The sequence below is a fragment of the Barbus barbus genome (genome assembly GCF_936440315.1).
Source record: "Barbus barbus genome assembly, chromosome: 30".
Lineage (NCBI taxonomy): Eukaryota > Metazoa > Chordata > Actinopteri > Cypriniformes > Cyprinidae > Barbus > Barbus barbus.
The window spans coordinates 17,228,564-17,249,825 of record NC_136758.1 but is presented as its reverse complement, the minus strand read 5'-3'; the positions used below and the strand labels follow the sequence as shown (position 1 = coordinate 17,249,825).

At 35.3% G+C, this 21,262-nt stretch overlaps 1 protein-coding gene across 2 annotated transcripts in view; it reads left to right on the top strand.

The window, feature by feature from the left end:
- Nucleotides 1-1,543: 1,543 nt before the first annotated feature.
- The window catches only part of LOC306850491 (uncharacterized protein), a 39,279-nt gene continuing 19,560 nt past the window's right edge, over nt 1,544-21,262 (top strand). The window contains exons 1-2 of one of the 2 annotated variants that reach the window (XM_079386145.1): nt 1,544-1,993; nt 17,514-17,661. In XM_079386145.1, the coding sequence (XP_079242271.1) occupies nt 1,692-1,993; nt 17,514-17,661 (450 nt within the window). In that variant the 5' untranslated portion in view covers nt 1,544-1,691. Of the gene's footprint in view, nt 1,994-17,513; nt 17,662-19,555; nt 19,984-21,262 lie in introns of those variants that run through there. The other variant, XM_079386146.1, reaches the window with a different exon arrangement.

The following is a 21,262-nucleotide window of genomic DNA, read 5'->3' as shown; positions in this document are numbered from 1 at the left end:
ACATTTCTTAAAAATTAACTTCACTGTGACCGTAATATGACCATTTTCATTTTTACAAGTTATAGATTTATTTTAAAGTATTAAGACGTATGACCACCAGGAGGGGCTATAACCTTTTTTCCCATTCAAAGCAAATTACAATGGTTGTCCCACTGGAGATTGGATTTATTTAAACAAGCACTGTAAATAAACACAGAACATTCAGAACAAACTAAGTGTCTGTGTATTCCAATTTCACTATATTATTTAAATTTTACTTTCGTGAGGTTTTACAGCTCAGACCAACTTTTATTCTGTCAGAAAGACGTTAACAAGGGAAAAGTGTATGGAGGGAATTTTGTGCCAATATTCATCAAACAAATCCAGTGTTTTGCAAATAAACACAATCTGCTTTGCAAAGAAAAACTCGACTTTCAAACAAACGCAAAGTGATTTTCAAATACAAAACTCTATTTGAGAGAAAATGCAGAGGTATGGACAAATATATGTATTGTGTGTTACAACTGTGAGACTCATTTGCCTTTTTATGAGGAAACTTGGCTTGATTTTCTCACACGCGTGCGGGCTGATTTTCTCACACGAGTGCGGGCAGATTTTCTCACACGAGTGCGGGCAGATTTTCTCACACGAGTGCGGGCAGATTTTCTCACACGAGTGCGGGCAGATTTTCTCACACGCGTGCGGGCTGATTTTCTCACACGAGTGCGGGCAGATTTTCTCTCACGAGTGCGGGCAGATTTTCTCACACGAGTGCGGGCAGATTTTCTCACACGCGTGCGGGCAGATTTTCTCACACGCCTGCGGGCTGATTTTCTCACACGAGTGCGGGCAGATTTTCTCACACATGCAATTGAGCAACTTTCTTTTCCAAAAACAGCAGATGGCGCTGTTGGTCAATTTACGCTATTCTCCCGAGACCTGAAACACCTCTTTACCTTTTCAGACCAATATAAGTGGGGAACAGGTGAGTTTCTGTCTTACTATCGCTATAGTTAACCATTTAGATGTTTTCACAAAGCAACCCTACTACAATGTCAGTGAAATTCACAACAAGTGCTGTAAAGTTGTTAACATGATTGATTAGTTCAAAAATCAGGAGTGACATGGCTGAACATTTAACTAGGCTGTCTTTCCCTATAAAAACTGATCATTCTCCGTACCTCTTATCCTCTGTTGGATCACAGGATATAGAATATACATATATATTGATACAATTGTTCAACATTCAAAACAACGCACTCGTGTGAGAAAATCAGCCTGTCGCATTTGTGAGAAAATCAAGCCAAGTTTCCTCATAAAAAGGAAAATGAGTCTCACAGTTGTAACACACAATACATATATTTGTCCATACCTCTGCATTTTCTCTCAAATAGAGTTTTGTATTTGAAAATCACTTTGCGTTTGTTTGAAAGTCGAGTTTTTCTTTGCAAAGCAGATTGTGTTTATTTGCAAAACACTGGATTTGTTTGATGAATATTGACACAAAATTTGCTCCATAAAAGTGTACCCTTAGTTCAAAGCTGAAGTGCGCGCTCCGCCCAACACGCTCCCGTGCGCTTCAGGAGCGCGTAAGAACACCGATAATTCCAGCGCGCGCCAAACAAACCGTGCGCAGTTCAATCTTTCAGTTTTGACACTTTCGGAAGACTAAAGGTATACTTCAACTTTGTATATGTCGTAAAGACTCAGCCATGAGCATATCAAAGTCCAAAATTAAGAAACTGTTTGGGAAGTCAAAGAGCTTTGATAAGGAAAGCAAGGATGCTGACAGGACTGAGGGTCAGTGGGGCACTTCACCAGAAGACGACCAAGCGAGTTTAAGAGGTTCGGTCATGACTTTACCGTCGAGCCCTGGAGATGTCGCCTCATACCCGCACTCACTGCCCACCAGCCCCAGCGAGAAGAAGAAGAAACGCTTCCCGACCTGGAGGTCCAAAAAGAGGAATAAAGATAAAGAGTTTCTCAGTAGTACTGGAGAACTGTTCAGTCACAGGTGAGTGACCTGTCCACTCATTTCTAACGCTCTTTCCCATGAATATCTGTCTTGGGAATCTGTGAACGAGCACCATATGCTGCCATCTCTCCTTCTTTCCACACTCTGATATTCGTTACACTAGGTTTTAGCTTTTTTAAAATTGTTTCTTTTTTTAACTTGGTCAGACTGGGAGACCGTTATAAACCAGCTAAGGCTTTTTTCTTCATAAAGGTGTTTCATTTTAATGCTATTAATCGGTAACACTTTAGGCTAGGGTAGGGTAACTTTTTTTTAATAAGTCGTTAACAAACACGGTCAGCTGATCGTATGCTCATGCCATGATTCATGAATACTGAACTTTGATTGATGTATTCATATCTGAATTTGTGTGAATCTCAAAACCTGTCAAGAACAGTCATATTTCCACTGACATTAAAACGAAAAAAGTTATATTTTGTATAAAGACAGTGCTTTACTGCAGTATTATGCATCAATGAAACACTGAAACGTTATTTGAATCATGACAATTAAGCTCCTCCTCCCTCATGACCATTATTTAGTTAACCATTATTTGACATAATTTACTGACTGTGAGATACATATAGGCTATATATATATATATATATATATATATATATATATATATATATATATATATATATATATATATATATATATATATATATATATATATATATATATATATAGCCTATGTACAGTCATGGCAAGAATTATTGACACCTTTGGTAAAAATGAACAAAGAAGCCTGTGAAAATAAGGCTGCATTGTTAGTCCTTTTGATCTTTAATTCAAAGAATTCCCCAAAACCTGATCTTTCATTGAAGTAAAACTATTGATAATGGGAGGAAATCTCTTTATGAAATAAATGTTTGTATCCACACTGGCCACGTGTATATATCCCACTTTTTTGTCTGTGAAAAAACTAGTGCCTTTTGCACACTAGCGTGTGAGTTATACGAATATACTAAGGATCTTTTTGAAAATACAGAAATTTTGGAAAATACAAAAAAAAAAAAATATGTGAAAAAATGGCTTTATTTATTTTCAGGGGATTACATTTCATAATCCCGAACAGTCTCTGTATGCATTTATATGGCATTCTTTTGCGATTCATTCATTTTATTACTGATTTTAACATAGACAATGTGAGCTTTTATTTAGTGGTCACACTATATTGACCTTATATAATGAAGTACCATTGTCAAATTTATGTGTAGTTTATTAGCCATGGATTTATCTGTTAAAAATGGTGATATAGTGGACTGCAATGTTGTATGTGTACAATTGCATAGTGGAGACAATGGTAGGACATCCTGTACATATTTCAGGATTCTGTACCATAACACAATGGAAAGACTCATTAGTTCTCTCTCAGAGCTCTCACAACACTGCTGCATCTGTATTGAGCGGATCAGCCTGTGTTAAGATGTGCTATATCACTACTTGCCAAAGACTAGTCACCTTCCACTGAGCCAGTGTTTCAAAACACTCTTTATTCCTCCCCAAACAATCCCACAAATCCAGCAAGGCTTCGTCTGTGTTGAACAATCAAGGGTTTGGACACAAAAGCAGAATCTGACAAGAATCAGCAGTATTCATTATAGTCCCGCTCTTGATTTATTTTCATCTTGCGTAATCACATTTAAGCTTTGTTTGATTTGATGTAGAGAACATGACGTTAAATAGACAAATATGCTTCTGTCTTTTCAAGCGGAAAGATTTTGCTCGACTAGTTTAGCCCTCACCTTTGTGTTATATTTCGATAGCAGGTTTCTTCCTGCACAAATTGGATGCTTTTTTGGTTTAACTGACTCAGACGTGCTTAACATGCTGGCAAGATTCTTTCAAAGTTATGAACAATGTTCTTCCAGTAACATTAATACAATGTTTGTTATCTGGTCTGTCGTAATTTTCTCAAAACATTAGCATAAAACATTATTTATACATCCTTCATTAAACATTTTGCTGGAAATGTTTTAGCTGGACGTTCATCTGATATATTTTTTTAATTGTTGCTATCGTTTCAAAATGTCCAGAGAACATTGAAAATAATGTTCCAAAAAAGTTATGTTTGCAAAACGATCAAATCGAATGTTCTTTTAATGTTCGCTTAACCATGATAAAACATTTTTAAAACATTTAACTCTCATTTTGTGTTTTTTTTCTTTTTCCAAAAATGCTGGTTAATGTTATCGCTTTGGACTAAAACCTCCTGAATTTGCTCATAATCTTTGTGCTTTTTGTTTGGATTTTTTTCCCATTAAAAATGAGTGGTCTACAAAAATTGCTTATAAATCTTTTGTTATGCTATATTATTGCCAAATATTGGATACAAATTTGTTATCAACATATATTCTTTGAATTAGGACAGGTTTTATAATTCTTTTTGTAACTGATTGATCTGAGCTTATGCAGGAATAAGACCTGAAATAACTTTTTTTCCCCTAATTAACGATTTCTGTACATGTTAGTATTTTGGAGATGTTTCTCCAATGATAATAACATTTTCCACTACACTGACTGCTCAGTGAGGCTGTTAAACTTAATTTATGATAATATTAATAAACAAAATAATGCTTAGCTTCATTGCAGGAAGTAAAAATGGGTTCAGTTGGACGGACGACTTTCAATCACCAGACTAAACACTTTTAGATTTTTTTTTCTGTTGCACTTGTCACAGAACCAGTTTAATCCAATGTCAACAAGACAAAATAGAAAAGTTTGTTTTGTATTTAATTTTAAATAAGCATGCTGATATAAGTGATATGTCGCCATACTTTCATAACAGATGATGTAAGAAAGACAAAATAGCTGCCTAATTTGATTTGATTATAGATTATAACCTGCATTATTTGTTAAAGGCAAATATTAAAGGAAGTAAAGCCATCACTGACTACAGATGAAGAAGACTGGCGAGAATTTCCTGCTACTGTAGGCAAGAGTCACAGCCTTCAGAACAAAAAGTATTACAGTATTTTCAAGGCAGTATTAGTAGAGATAATTATATTTATTACACTGAATTTACAAACTGCCATATGAACTGACTAATTTATTGATTCATCAGCCAGTTTGCTCAGTTATTGTTAATTTAACTAGCATTAAGTCAATGGTTGTTGCGTACAAACAGAACGCTTACTATTTTCTGTCTTTAGGTTTTAGGCAACAAAGTGCAATACATATTTTTAAAGGAGGGATTCATCTACCAAACACTAAATTAACTAAAATGCTGTGAGATTTAGGATCACCTGTACAACAGAAGCAAATTACGCACATGAAATGAAAAACATATATACATTCACAGCAGGCAACACTAAGTGAGAATGTAAAGTGGCTCACAGCAGGTTCATTAGCCTTTTCAGGCTATTAAAAAGTCAATCCAAAGGTTTTATGATCACACTGTGTGGAAACACTGTTCAGTAGGAAATGAGAAAGAGGTGCTTAGCTTCACGGTTAAAGTTGCCTGTGGGCAGGGCGTGTGTGTGTCTGTCTGTGTGTGTGTGTGTGTGTGTAGCAGGCAAGTGGGGGTTGAGAAAAATCTGTCTCTTAATAATGATGACTGATATTGCTGGAAGCTTTGTTGACATGACATAAACATGAGAACATAAAAAAGAGAACACACGGTGGTTTTACTATATTAGGGACGACGACTCTTAGATGCAGTGTTTTTTTATACAGAAGTGATGTTTGCTATTCCCAAACCAAAACCGAATCATCACACAAGCCTGTTGATATCAGTAGATTTAAAACAAAACATGCCAATAAAGCAAATATATATATATATATTTATTTATTTATTTAAATACATTTTGCATTTACCCAAAATGTATTTTATGATTGTGAATTACTTTTGTTACCACTTAAAGAACATATTTTGGCATTTGGAATATACATTTTGCATTTACAACAGATTTTGCATTTAAATCTTAAGCTGCATTGTTTGCAGCATGTATTTGAAACTCTTTGTTGTAAGGATGATTTGGCCTATTTACAAGCTGTTTAAATGGGCAAGTTCAGATGTCTTTGCAAGCCTGTTTTTACGTGTTTCTCTATATTTGTGAGGACTTCTAAAACTTTAGGCCCTCACAAGTAAAGCCAAACCTGTACAGTGTGTTTAAGCAAAAATCCTGCATGGATGGATCTCAGCAGAAAGTAATTGTTACCATTGCTAGATTTGTTCTAAAACTGGCATATGAGAAAGCTGTGGAGCAGCAGTGACTCACTGTGGTCGGCAAACATCTGGATGTGCAACATTGTGAAAGGGTTTGTAAAGCAGAAATAAAAGTGATTTGTTCCACTCAGAACAGTCATAGATGAGTTTTAAGCATGAACATTGGTCTTCCTTTTATTTCTCTATGTTTCCCCATTGTTTTGCAGCTTGTCTTTAATGATACAATCTTTTTGGCTGAAGCACCTATGTGTTTGTATTCATTTGACACATTTCAGGGTTCTTTCCGGATTTGGCATGATAAATGACTCAAGTTTCTGCTTAAATTTGCTGCTGCCAAGGCAACACAAAAAATAAACAACACACAATAGTGCTGACTTTTTTTTTTTATTTGCATATTTGACGGAATGCTTGACTTTCTTAATGCATCAAGGAAAATCAAATTGTTCAAAATACAATAACATTTTACTGATAACACTACAGTACAGTTGTTAACATTAATGAATGTCATACAATGAAAACTAATGTTAACATACAGGATTATTATACGCTCACAGAAAAAAGGTACAGAAGCTGTCACTGGGGCAGCACCCGTTCAAAAGGTGCTAATATGTACACTTTTGGTACTAATAAGTACTTTTAAGGTACTATTATGCACCCTTTTGGGGTAAATAAGGTACTAAAGTGTACATATTACTAAAGCGTACCTTTTTTTCTGAGATTATAAACTGTTACCATTTTATTTTATTTGAGGAAAAATTCAAACATACAGAAGAGGATGTAACCTACATTGTTGTTTTGTTGGCATGTCACTGACAATGAAATGGTTAACGTTTCGATCATCACAAACCACCAGTTCTTCACTTCTGGTATCTGTATTTGTAACAAGTTGGGGAAAAGTGCTGGAGGGTTTCTATCTTGACTTTCACCCCTCTTTTCGTCTGAAAAGCTCTTTGTCTCGGACTGCTCTGCATGTTCCTATAAGCACACAGACTCATGCTGCAGGAATGTGCAAAGAGTGATTGGGAAATGACCCAGTGAGCAAGATGAAACAGAAGCTGATCACTCCTTCACACTGCAGTTTATATAATAATGCTTTTTGTATATTTGTACATGTCTGTCTGATCATAGAGGCTGTGAGTTAATAAAGGTTCCTAATACAACCAGGGAAACCAGTTCTGAAGTTGTTTTTATTCTATGAATACAGTTTATTATATGCCCTGTGACCTTCGAGGGGAATTACTAAAAATCTAATTCATCAGCACATTTTGTAATAGCAATAATAATAAAGGAAGGCTTAAAAGCTGGAAGTTATTATCTCTAACCTCAGCGGGCGACAGTTGACACTGTTCATGTTGTTTGCAATCTTTTTAAAGACGTGAGAAAACAGCTTTGTAAGCTCAGTTGTAATGATGCACCCTTTTATTGTCTGCCATATCGTTCTAACTTAGCCATATTTCTTTTATAATTTGTAAATGATGCTTTTTCTGTTGCAAGTTGATTTATGGTTCTTTTTGCTACTGATCTTTTAATCTTGTAATTTCTTCCCTTATCATGCATATTTTTGTCTTATCTTTATGTGAATATAAGGTTTCAGAAATGCACAGGCTGATATATAACTAGGCTGTGATCTGTTTAGAGGAGTTAGATAATCACTGAGAGATGTTTCAACCGGCCCAGACACATCTCACAGAATTCTGACTGAATACAGCCTCTAGTTATTAGAGGCTCGAATTGTGTTCCAGCTCTAGGGGGGTCCAGCCCAAGGGGTTGAAACACAAACAATGCAAATTCAAATAAATAAAAATTTTTTCAGCATACTGTAGCTTTTTAAGTAAAATTGTAGTAGTGACGATTCTCTGGCAGCTTCATTTGAATCTAATCATGCACTGACTATGACTATTTACAGTGACTAAAAATACCTTCTAGTATGTTAGAAATGCAGTTATTCAGTGCAATGGTAATTGTAGTAATTTAACTACATCTACAATTATACATCAATAGATTTGTTAAAAGATTAGTGATTAAAATTAATCACTGATTAAAGGTTGATCAAAAATAATGGTATCTCAGGGAAGATGTCATTCTAAGTTTCCCAAAAGAACCTTAGTGTGAATAACATTTTAATAGTCTAAAGAACTTTTTGTGGAATGGAAAGGTTCAATGAATGTAAAAGTTCTTGATGGAACCAATGATGCCACTTAAAGAACCATTATTTTTAAGAGCGTATCAAGGGTGGAAAGACATTTAGTTTTTTTCATATCTCTGTTCATGACAACCCTACTAGACTATAAACAAAAAATGGTTGCTTTCCATTCTGAATGTGTTTGGCATGAATGTTGGCATTGCTTTCCAAAACACCTGAGAGAAAATACTCATATGTGACCCCTGGACCACAAAACCAGACTTAAGTCGCTGGGGTATATTTGTAGCAATAGTCAAAAAATACATTGTCTCAAAATTACAGATTTTTATTTTATGCCAAAAATCATTAGGACATTAAGTAAAGATCATGTTCTGTGAAGATATTTAGTAAATTTCCTACTGTAAATATATCAAAACTTAATTTTTGATTAGTAATATGCATTGCTAAGAACTTAATTTAGACAACTTTAGAGGTGATTTTCTCAATATTTACATTTTTTTTGCACCCTCAGATTCCAGATTTTCAAATAGTTGTATCTCAGCCTAAACAAACCAAACCATCCTAACAAACCATACATCAGTGGAAAGCTTATTCATTCAGCTTTCAGATGATGTAGAAATCTCAATTTCGGAAAATTGACCCTTATGACTGGTTTTGTGGTCCAGGGTCACATATTTACTGTAAGAAATGTATGTCACTTGATTCTCAGATTCATTGTATTGCATTCTACACAGTTTGCATTAAATCAGGTTTTATTGGGGATATCAAACCCACATTCTGAGGGGAGACTCAGTGACATCCATCACGTAATGAATTCAAAACCAAAAGCTGAAACATTCTAAAAGACACATAATCCCAGGAAGATGAAGGCAGATACATGGAGACGTGTGTCGACAGGAAAGACACTGAAAGGAATTAGCTTGCAAGGCTTAGGAACTCAAACTATACATATATCTGACATGGTTCAGGCTACTGACGGTTTTTTTGTACTGCGTGTAAGTGAGAGGATTAGTAAGGTAACAGAATGACTTTCTTTAAAAGGTGATATAAAAAAGAAGACTGACTGTGGTTTTTGTACTGCATGTATGTGAGAGGATTAGTAAAGTAGGAGAATGGCTTTCTTTAAAACTCAGATTTATAATAAAATAGGTCAGAATATCACTGTTAAACAAACAGTGGAACCAGCTGTTCAAGTACCTTGGAGTGCCATATAAATACAAGTGCAATGGTATATAAATGTGTCATAGGTTCCTCCACAGCACAGTCATTAAGACTCAAAACTTTAGCATTATCATTAATATTCCTATGACCATTATCACAACAATTCACCTTTAAACTCATTAATCTCACCACACCTCTCTCCTTAACGAGACACCTAAACCTACTACATATATTCCAGTAGTGTCAGTCACACATGATCAAATAAGTAATATATGTCAAAATATTGTAATTACATTTTATTTCTTTATAAGAAAAAAATTTTATTCAATATATTTGCAAATTCTTTATGTAGATGCTTTCCTTGGTATCAGTAGCTAATAACAGGGAGAGTTAACAAATGCTTGGAAAGTATTTCACCAAATACATATTCATTGATGTTATATAATGACATTCTCTTCTTTCCTCTTTTATTTCTTTCCTCTTTTTCTCTGTCTCCATCAGAAGCTCATGGCCTTCATTTGTTTGTGATGACAGGTGAATCAGTTTACAGTCTATTATGTAAAGAATGTCATGGCTTTACATCTGCTACAGTGAAGTTTACATTGAACAAGCCTCTTCGCTCCATTACCACACAAACATATTTCTGTCTTTGGGACAATAATCATTTAAAAAGAAAAACTGATTTGATGTTTTCAAAATAAGGTGTGAAACCGACCAGGCCACATTGTTTTAATACCGTCACCATATTTAGTGTGACCTTTGAGTGGATGTATGGGTGTGTGTGTGTAAAATGAAATCATCCTGAAAGGTTATGGGAGCTTCAGATCATTCAGTTCAATGGAAGCCCAAGATAAAAACAAGGGTGAGACCTTTTGGTCTGCTCTTTAGAAACACAAAAGAGCCCTAGTGGCAGCTAAGCATCTCGCATTGTGAATCTAGTGATTAAGAGTCGCCTGTTATGATGCAATGCTTTAATGCTGTTTTCAAAAAATATTCTTATGTACACTCCTGCTGTTATTCAAGAAAAACAACCACGTCTAAAATTGTGTTTAAAGTTTTTGCAGCACCTGCCAATACTGAGTGAAATTAAGAAAACTTTAATAAATTAAAATGTGTAATCGTTTTTAATTTTATTATTTCATGTCACCTGTTGTCTTTCCATGCATGATTTTCCACATCCTGTATGCTGAATTTCAGGAAAGCACTGGAAGTGTTTGACACTCTGTATGCGATGTGTGTTCTGCTTTATGTGATGAAGAGGTGTGGCTCTGCTAATACTGTGTGCAACGGCTGATCATGTGTAATTTGTCTCATTCTTGTGTATTCAGTTGTTTAGACGCCTGTACCATGATGCCAAAAGATGCATCAGATGAGTCTCTGGTCACATTTATTGTTACTAGTTATAATTAAGTATGATCTCATTTATTTTAAAGTAAAAATTCACCCAAATGTCTTTCCAAAGCAATATATTTATTCTTCCGTGTAACACAAATTAAGTAAAGAATAATAAACAATAGAGTTTGTCCAATGAATGTGAATTGGGATCTGTCATCCAAAATTACAAAAAGGCAACATAAAAGCTCAAGTCATTTAAAGGACTTGAACGGCACTGAATGCCTTTTGATCTGTTCCTTACACAGAGACATTGTATGGCTTGAAATATATTGCCTGAGTCATGTGGACAACATTTATGATACCTTTATGGTATTTTTTTGACATTTTAAAGTTTAACAGCTTGGCTCTCCATCTACTTTTCTTAAACAACACATATTGGCTGGTGCATTTCGCCTTTATGTTCCACAGAAGAAAGAAAGCTATAAGGTCAGGAACAACTTAAGTGTGAGTAAATACCGACACGAGTGTAATTTTTTGGTTAACTGTCCCTTTAATGCTGTGTTCTGGATTTGTGGTAGTCTTTAATAAGTATGAATCATTGCAGAATATTGCTTTATACGAGTTGGTGTGTGTTTATGTTGTAATTTCAGACACAACCATAACAGAAGACATAGAGAACAAAAGGCACACTCTCTCAGAAGAATGTAAACATGAACATAAAATGTGGACCTTGTACACAAAGGCATTGGGTTTCATTCTGCGCACACTCACACACAAAACCCTTTTATACACATGACCTGGACACACACACGCTCTTATCTCGCAAGAAACTGTGTGGGGATGGACAGAAAGTGTGACATGTCTGTGTGGGGTGGACAGAAAGCGCGTGGATTTGGGTCAGAATGTCAGTGTTTTGTAACAGTTAGGTGTGGCCCAATTCTCCTGACGGAGCAGCGGTCTTAGTAAGAGCAGCCTCTGCTGTAGATCTTAGCACAAAACTCTCACAAATATTTGCTTGCTTGCTTGAAAGTACCCCAACCCTCTCAAATGCATTCTCCTAAAACATAAAGCCCTTTAATTATAGATTTACAGTCTAAGTTTGATTTGATTTGATTTCAATGTCCTGTTAGTGAATTCTTTTCCTCTAAAGTTTATGAATTATACTAGGTGATCAGAACTGCTCTCATGTCAGTTGGAAGTAATTAATCCTTTTTTTTTCTCATCTGTATTTTAGTGATCTTCCAAAGCACAAAAACTGAGCCTGGTTTATTTTTATTTTTATGAATATTAAAAATGCCATCAGTAGAAAATACAGATTTTCTTTTTTAGTCCTTTTTTAAAATATCTTTATTGATTTTAATTTTACATGACAAAAACAACTTGTTATAACGACACACTTATAACATAAACACTCGTATACATTCACATACAGACAATCAACAGAAAAAATATTATTATTACTTATTAAAATTATTATTTAATTTCGGTTTAAGCTTTAGTACCTTGGTGCTTTTGTCATTTTACTATTTTTATTTATTTAGCTTTATTTTTATCTCAGTTTTGTTTTAGTCATTTTAGTAATTCATCTTAAATATTATTTCAGTTTGTTGCCAAGACAACATTTCTCATTTTTGTGAATAGAATTTCTCATAATAGTGCCCCTATTATGGGTCCCCAGTAACAGGTTGACATACTGTACATGCAAGGTCAAAAAACACTTTCATTGTCTTATAATATGCATTTATTTTTACCTTACTTGCTCAACGACTCCCAAACGATTCGCTCAACGATTCATTTTTTCAAACCCTTCCTTTGTGTGACACTAATCTGCGCTGATTGGTCAGATTGGGCTCATTTTCATTTAACAATAAAGCAGCTTTTGGCAGTGCTGTTTTGTGTACAGCGTTACCGGGGAAGCAGCAATTTTTACCGCTCCAAAAGCGGCACCTAGTGGCAAAGAATGAATTTGCATTTTCATTCAGACCAACACAAAAAGACCAACAAGTGGGCTGGGAATATGCTAATGTATCATGTTAACTTCAACATGAAGCGGCTTGGGATTCGTTTTAAAAACGACTTGTTTCAAAGATTCAGAGTCGTCTCTTTCGTTTGAGAGACAATAACTTTATACACTTTCAGATTTAAAACTTTGCAGTATGTTTTCATTCACTTAGAGCTGTGTCACACACTGTATGAGTGTGCGCACAATGAAACCCAATGCTTTTGTGTACAAGGTCCACAATGAAAGGTAATATTCAAAAATCCATAATAGGGTCACTTTAAGCTGATTTTATTTCAGCTTTATGTCAATGAACAAATATTATTTTTAATGTTTTTAGTTTCAGTTTAGCCTACTTAAAAACACTAGCAGATCTCCATGCTTATTGGAAAGATTGCTAGAGCAGTAATGGAGATTTGTTATATTTGAATGTGAGACAGAAAAACAGTGCTTGAACAGTTCAGTTTGGTTGCAGCGTTTATCATCAGTTATTCACAGAGACTGTGAATTGTGTATTATTGATAGGTGTGCACAGAATCATCAGCATAATTCCACAGAAAGAGCAACAGATTTCCAGAGATTCAGATGTCTGTCATTCAAAGCTCTGCCACTCCTGCATTTATGAACTATTTTAATGGGTGCTTGCTTTATTCAGTAAGAAATAAATAACAAACTGATACTTTTAACAAGGCGTATGAGGTAGGATGAACAGATCATGTGTTTTTATGACACATAATCAAAATGTTATACTGCATGTGACAGGACTACACAAATTATATTATTAATCATACACTGGAACCCAGGTGAGTCAGGTGAAGATAAGCTACTGTATCAGCAATTTCAGTCAAGTGAATTTGAGTCACAGTAAAACATTGGAGTCACAATATCAATATTTCAAAATTGGATGCATTACATTCAGAATCTGTTAATGGGTGATCCTATACGGATTGCTTGTTAACAGATAGAAAAGATAGAAAATTGACACTGCAGTTCATCATGTATACAATAAACGAATTCAGAATTCACTGAAATGACTCCTCATTGATCTCTGTAAATGACACAAAGTATTGAACTGGATATGAGTTTATGCATATTAAATATGATAATCCACAGGCGTCTCAGGTTGTTTGCTTTAGCATCCATAGCCCTGAGATCATGGCTTCCCTTACTAACACACATGCCAGATCATGTATTTCTGCTTTTGCCCAGAGGGCTCAAACAGTCAGAGAGGAAACTGAAGTTTTAACCCCTTTCCAGCCTTAGCTAAATAGATGGGTGCCAGCAGGGCCGTCCTTAGCTGACGCGGGGCCCAGTGTGAGGTAGGGAGCGGGGCCCCCCTCGGCCCGTTTGCAATCATGTTCCGTTCCGTTCCTGAAAAGTCTAAACCTAACATAGTTTGTCAGATACTAGCAGGATGAAGCAGGGCTGTTGGATTGTATTAAGAAACCAGAATATCATTAGCCATTTATTGCATGCGACTAGGGCTGAAACGGTTCCTCGAGTAACACGAGTAATTCGAATACAAAAAATCATCGGGGCAAATTATGTGCTTCGAAAAATTGTGTAGTCCATTCCTAGGGATGCACTGAATTTTCGGCCGCCGACAATAAATGCCGCACCGCACCATTGTTCTAAGAAATTTCTATGTAATTTAGTATACTTGTTCCTGCTTGCAGTAGCGCTACTGTGCGGTGGCATGCTGTAGTACAGCATCTCCTTCATTGATCTGCTTCTTCCGCTACGCTCTGCTCACATGCACCGATAATAATAGCTTTGCCAGGGTTTTTATATTTTTATACATGTTTACTTGATATTTCATATTTCATACATATTTACGTGATCCAGAATTCTCAGTTTCGGCCCAGAATTTTCATTACAGTGCATCCCTACCATTTACTGTAACTGCATACAGAGCACTGTGTTTGCAACCACATGCTCCTTTAAAGGATTACACACACACACACACACACACACACCAGTATGCAGAGAGACATTTAAGAGGGTTCATTCTCCACGTAACTTTAAATTCATGTTGCTGAAAAATGCGTTAAGAAATCTTATGTGTATGGACTCTTGTTTTTGTTCCACGTTAGCTTCCTGCCCACTAGTTTTTGCCTCTTACAAAAGCCACAAAGCCTTCTAAGAAGACAGTAAAGGCTTATATCATGCCTGAGCTGTAGTTAGGCTGAAACTTGAAAGTCAAGTTGCACATTGTTTAGGTTTTATTATTATTATTTTATTACTATTATTTTGATTTATGTCGAGTTTTAGGTTGTACTATGTTTACCTTTTTTAAAGTAATTTGAAATAGATTTTTATATATTTGTATTTTCATTTTGAATGTAATATGGCAATTAACTGCACTAAATGGGTTTAGTTTTCACAGTTATTAATATATGCAATTTCAGCAATAAAAATGTAAATTTTTCTAAAAAGGAAACAAATTACTTGTTAATTTAAAGAGACCTGTCTTATTTTCTCTTGTATGTTTATTACTGCTCTTTAGTAATTTGCTAATTTGCACTTTGGACAAAAGCGTCTGCTAAATGACAAAAGTAAAAAAGTAAAGAGTGTAAAGACCATCGACTCTACCGTGCGACTCCACCGGGCAGGGACACCGGCAAGGGATAGTAGTAGCTTTTTATTTAATTTATTCATTGATATGTTTATTATTGAAATGTTGTTGTTATATGCATGTGTTAATTTTATTTAATTTCTTTATTTTCTTAAATATGTGGGTAGATAGTATTTATAGAGTTGTAACTTTTTAGTTTTAGTTACTTTTTCTTATTTGTAAGTCGCTTTGGACAAAAGCGTCTGCTAAATGACAAAAGTAAGTAAAGTAAAGTAAGTAGTAAAGAAAAAGTACTTCTTATCCAATTACTCGATTAATCGATGGAATTTTTGGTAGAATACTCGATTACTAAAATATTCGATAGCTACAGCCCTACATGCGACACCCAAACAGTTTAATTCCTGTGAACTCTTTCGATGTGATGAGTCAAACGTGAACACTGGATTGTGGTCAGAACCACCCAGCTGATCAGGCATGCTGCGGGCAGAAGATCTATGAGGCCTCGCTTCAGAACCTGTCAAAGAACATTTTTGTCATTTCCCCTGAATGGCGCTCAAGTTGTGTTTATGCTGTAAAGTGTCTTTATGAAGTCTGCATAGTCATTTGGATTAAATGTGGTACTTTAATTGCTTTATTTTTTCAAATGTTGCATATTCTGTAGAAAAAGGATGCGTACAAACCATTTATGCACCTCCCTTGCATTTCTAACAGTCAAATAAAAAAACATTTAATATTTAATCCTTAATCATTTGATCTTTTTTTGCATAATGAGTCACAGAAAATTTCTCGCAGAATGACTGTATGGTGATTCCCAAAGCTTTTTTTCAGTGCCGGTGATGTGTGCCATATGCCACACAAGATTCATTCTGCAAGTGAAGACAAACGCTAAGGAAAGAAAAAGGCAGTAGCAGACTTGTGCAACTAAGCAAAACTAATCTCAGACTGCTCCCTGGTGGTTACATGTTGTAACAGATTCAATTGCGCAATAGTTATCTGGAACAATACCTAGAAGATTGAGAAGAGAAGATTCCGAGTTTAGATCAGTTGGAGAAATATTTTGTTAGGACAGTTTTTATTGTGTTTTTTATTATTATTATTATTAAATGAAACTTTCCAAGTGCACACACACAGCAATGAGTAGTGAACAAACACACATACACACTGTGAACACACACCTGGAGCAGTGGGATGCCGTTGTTGCTGCGGCACCCGGGGAGCAGTTGGGGGTTGCTCAGGGGTCTCACCTCAGTCATGGTATTGAAGCTGGAGGAGCGTTGTACATTCACTCCCCCCACTTACTATCCCTGCCGGTACGTAGACTCAAACCCACGACCTTTGGGTTACGAGTCCGACTCTCTAACCATTAGGCCACAACTGTCCTCCTTCCTTTTTTTACATTTTATTTTAAAGGAAAGGACTTGTCCTGTTGCTGTCCTGAACTTGATATTTTTTCTGAACCTGAAAACATGACACATTATTCCAGGAAATATTTGCAATACATTCACTTAATTCATTTTAACATTTTAACATTTCTGTGTAACCTGTGGCACATTTAATTACTCTTAAAAGTAAAAAAATATTTATTATATTATTAAATTAGCTATATTATCTCACATTTTTGCCATTTTTTTCTCTCTGAATTCTGAGTTAAATCGTGCAAGTTATCCAAGTTTCCCAAGTTTACATCTTGCAATTCTGTTATAGGAAAGCAGAAAATAAAAAAAGGTATTGTGACTTTTTATCTCACAATTCTGACTCTTTTTCTTGCAATTGCAAGATTATAATTCCCAATTTGGACTTTTTGAATTGTGAGTTTATATCACACAGTTCTGAAAAAAAAAGAGATATACACTCAGAATTGTCAGAAAAAGTAAAAAATTGTGAGATTGCAACTACCTTTTTTAAATTCTGTGACGGAAACAAGCTTCCATAAAAATTTAGTGGTGGATTTAGTGGTGAAGCTTCTTTTAATTGCATTGATCCTTTGAAAAGGATCTGTTAAGATAATAGAAAAAAAACAACATACAATCTTATACAGTCTTTTGCACTGATACTTTACTTCTCCATTGCAAACTAGGGCATCTGGGAGTCAGTCCTCTTTCAGACTACAGTAACAATTGGTTCTCTGTTCCGCAGGAGTTTTGATCAGATGAGCATCCAAACAGAGGACTATGTGATGACCGACACCTGCCCCACCCCTGTCCGCTCTCGGTCTAATTCTATGCTAAGCCTGGATCTCACATCACTTCAAAATCTATCGTCTCCCAAACGCAAACACAGGAAGGTAGGTGGAAATGTTCTGATCCGGGTAACTCTGTCTGTCTCTATCTGTTTGACTGTGGATCTTGTGGAGTGGACATGATATGGACATCACATGGGTGATACGCCTTACATAAAATATAGGTATTAAAATTCTCTTTACTTCGTCATTTCCTGTTAAACGAAAAGAACATAATGATCTTAAAGGGATAGTTCAGCCAAAAATAAAAATTCTGTCATCATTCTCACCCTCAAGTACTTCCAAACCTGTATGAATTTCTTTGTTCTGCTGAACACAAAGGAAGATATTCTGAAGAATGTGGGAAGCAGAGCAGTTTTAGGGCACCATTGACTTCCGTAGTACATTTTTTCCTACTATGGAAGTCAATGGTGCCCCAAAACAGCCTGGTTACAAACTTTCTTCAAAATATCTTCCTTTGTGTTCGGCAGAACAAAGAAATTCATACAGGTTTGGAAGTACTTGAGGGTGAGAATGATGACAGAATTTTCATTTTTTGCTGAACTATCCCTTTAATTACATCACTAAAGTTTATTGTAAGGAAGAGGAAGTAGACTGGATTTCCTATGCAAAGACTAATTTGCTTTAGCCTTGGGCAGCTGCTGCTCTACTTTCATCAGAGGATCAGATTACAGCAGTCACAGCTCTCTGTACAACAGACACTGAATCTGTCTGAAATGTATTCTGTGTTCTTTGTGGCCCTTTTTTTTAATTCTGTACAGATGGTTTTTGTAGTAAAGTCTCATTGGTCGAATCCTGTGTTCTGTAAACTGTTTCTTGTGCTATGGTTTAACTTACTACATGAAAATGCTTGGTAAATAGCAACTGGTGAAGAAACACCCTAAATGTGTTAGATACACTTTTTTATAATTTTGTTTATGGCAAAAAAAAGTTTATATAAATATATGTTAAAATAAGTATATATAAAGTTATTTATATCCATTTTTACCGATTAACTGATCTGTTTCAGTTCCATAAACGCCTAGTTAACTCCTTAACAAGCCTGCAGAGGACAGCACAGACTTATCAACTGAGTGAACAACAGCTTAAAAAACTAGTACTGGTACTGTCTTTACCACAATAAACAGAACATTAATACAGCAAAACTGTAATGTGTATGGACATTTATTTGTTATGAAAATGTGGATATTAATATGATTTAAACATTTTATAATTAAATATTATACATATCATCACACAGCAAGGCACTTTTATAAATTAGCAATATCATTATCACTCTTCCTTATACAAATATATACATTTTAACTTTTTAAAGTCAACTTTTTTTTTTAAGTCAATTTGTCCTCACATGCATTCTGCTGTAATTAATGTATGGTCCACTTTAGTCATGTTGCTCATTACCTAAGCAATTGATCTGAAATGTTGGGTATCTGTTACTAAAGATTTCCATAACGACAGTTGAAAATATTATTAGACTGTTCAGTTTGACCTTCTGAGTTGACCGAAAGCTGAAGTCAAAGTCACACAATAGTTAAGTCAAACAAAGTCCTCAATAGCAGTCTTGAGGAGGGTTGGCCTTTCTGTTGTCCATAACAAAGCGAACTTCAAGGTTTTATTCCTCTATTGATAACCATATTATGTCAAAGAACACACCTTCCCTTACTTTATATATATATATATATATATATATATAAGTGAAAGAAGAAAGTTGACAATTGCAATAAGGAATTTCATTAAATGTAATCAGTAAAGTAATTAATTGTTATATCAGATATTTTTGTATTTTAATAATCTTCTAATTTATAATTTAATTAGACATGACATAATAATAATAAAAATATAACTACTATAAGAAAATGTAGTAATAATAATATAACATATAATTATTATTAATAGTTGTATTATTTGGACTTCTTATTAATGCCCAGTAGTCTGTGGGGACAGTCACGCTGGATAGAGAGGAAGGGTGTGGCGTTTGGTTGGATGTGGTCGATTTTCATAGATTGACTGTGTGGATGAATAACTTTGAATTGCACAACAGCTCTAAAGTGAGTTCGCTTGCATGTGGCATAACCTACAGTGCTCCTGGACCGGCGCCACCAAAGTAAACAGAACAAGATTTCGACTTCAAAAAGTTTTGGCATTTTTCCGGCTCGTGCAGTTTGCGACTGACCAGCGACTGAATGAGTAGACGGTCTGAATATCGATTGTAATCGAGGACCGAGCTAGATTAATGCACGATCTGCTATGTGTTTTTCTGTTTTTATTGCTGTGAACTTTGGACTGCTTACAATTTTGCGTCCTGATTTTGGTACATATGTAAAACATTAAGAGAGACTCGATCCTCATTCCCAGCAGGATAAAATGGTAAGGAGAAAGATCATTTATAATATGTTAAGGGAAAGTATCTGTGTGTTTTAAGGCGCTTTGCATAGTTTTTGACTGTGTCTCAAAACATAGTGAGCTGCCTACCTAGGCAAGCACGTTTGGAGTCTCACATGCGCGCTCAATTTTTCCAAAAGTGCTGTTTGGATCTTAAAGCGTGCTGAGCTGAATCGGAACACGCTTATGATACTGTCTAGGTAGGCAGCACTCGGTTTTGAGACACCGCCTTTGTCCTAGTTTGGGACAATTACAGAGATTCCATGAATCACTTCTTTTGAAGAATACGTTCGAAAGAGCTGATTCAATGATGTTTTACGTCATGGCGTGATATATTTCTGCTTTTAAACGTGCCGAAGTCACCTGCCGGTTTATTTTTGTTTAGTATATTTTTGTCCAAGTATGTTTTATGTTGCATATTATAATAAAATATGAACTCTTTTTATACGTTGCGGCCATGATTAAAAAAGTAATGAACACTAAATGTAGCAGTCAACAACAATAAAATTAATTTACACTGCTCAGCTGAAAACGTTTCTATGCGTGTTGATTCAGTAAGGTACTCCTTCCAGTTCAAGTAAGATTTCTTCTATTATGGTATTTAAAGTAACTTCATTTTCGCCCCAGCAGTCAAATCCGAAAGAGACGATTCTTTTTAACGAGGCTCAGTTCGATCCGATTCAGATCATGTTGTGAAAGAATCGAACAGTCTCGTTTTGTGTACCGATTCACTGAAAGGTATCGACTCTACAGAATGATTCGTTCAGGATTCGGAAGTCTCTAAAGTTAGTAGGTGGAGGTAAAAGACAGGGAGGAATGTGTTTCAGAGAGAACTGCTCCATAGAGGAAAATATCATTTATTATTAACGGGGAATTGGCAAGGTATGAGGTTAGTCATTTCACCTCGACTTTTTTATATCCAGATTCTTTTCATAACGGGTTCTTGTCAACGTGGCGCTACTAATATTTATGTTTATGTATCCGAAAGATGGGCCAGATGCCCCTTACATTTAATTACTCTTTTTTCAGTTTATTTTAAAATAAATGTTAAATAGATTATTTTGAATTTTACATGCTCACTTATTACTGATGCACTTGGTCTCACGTTGAGATTTTGAAATCCATGGATTGTCTTTAGAGAGGATGTTTTGGCACTTGTCTCAAGTTCTCCTGAGACATTTTACATAATTTCTCAAATAATTGTGTGTGATTATCTTATGTTGAATGCATTAATACTATAACTAAGGTTATGCAATTTATAATC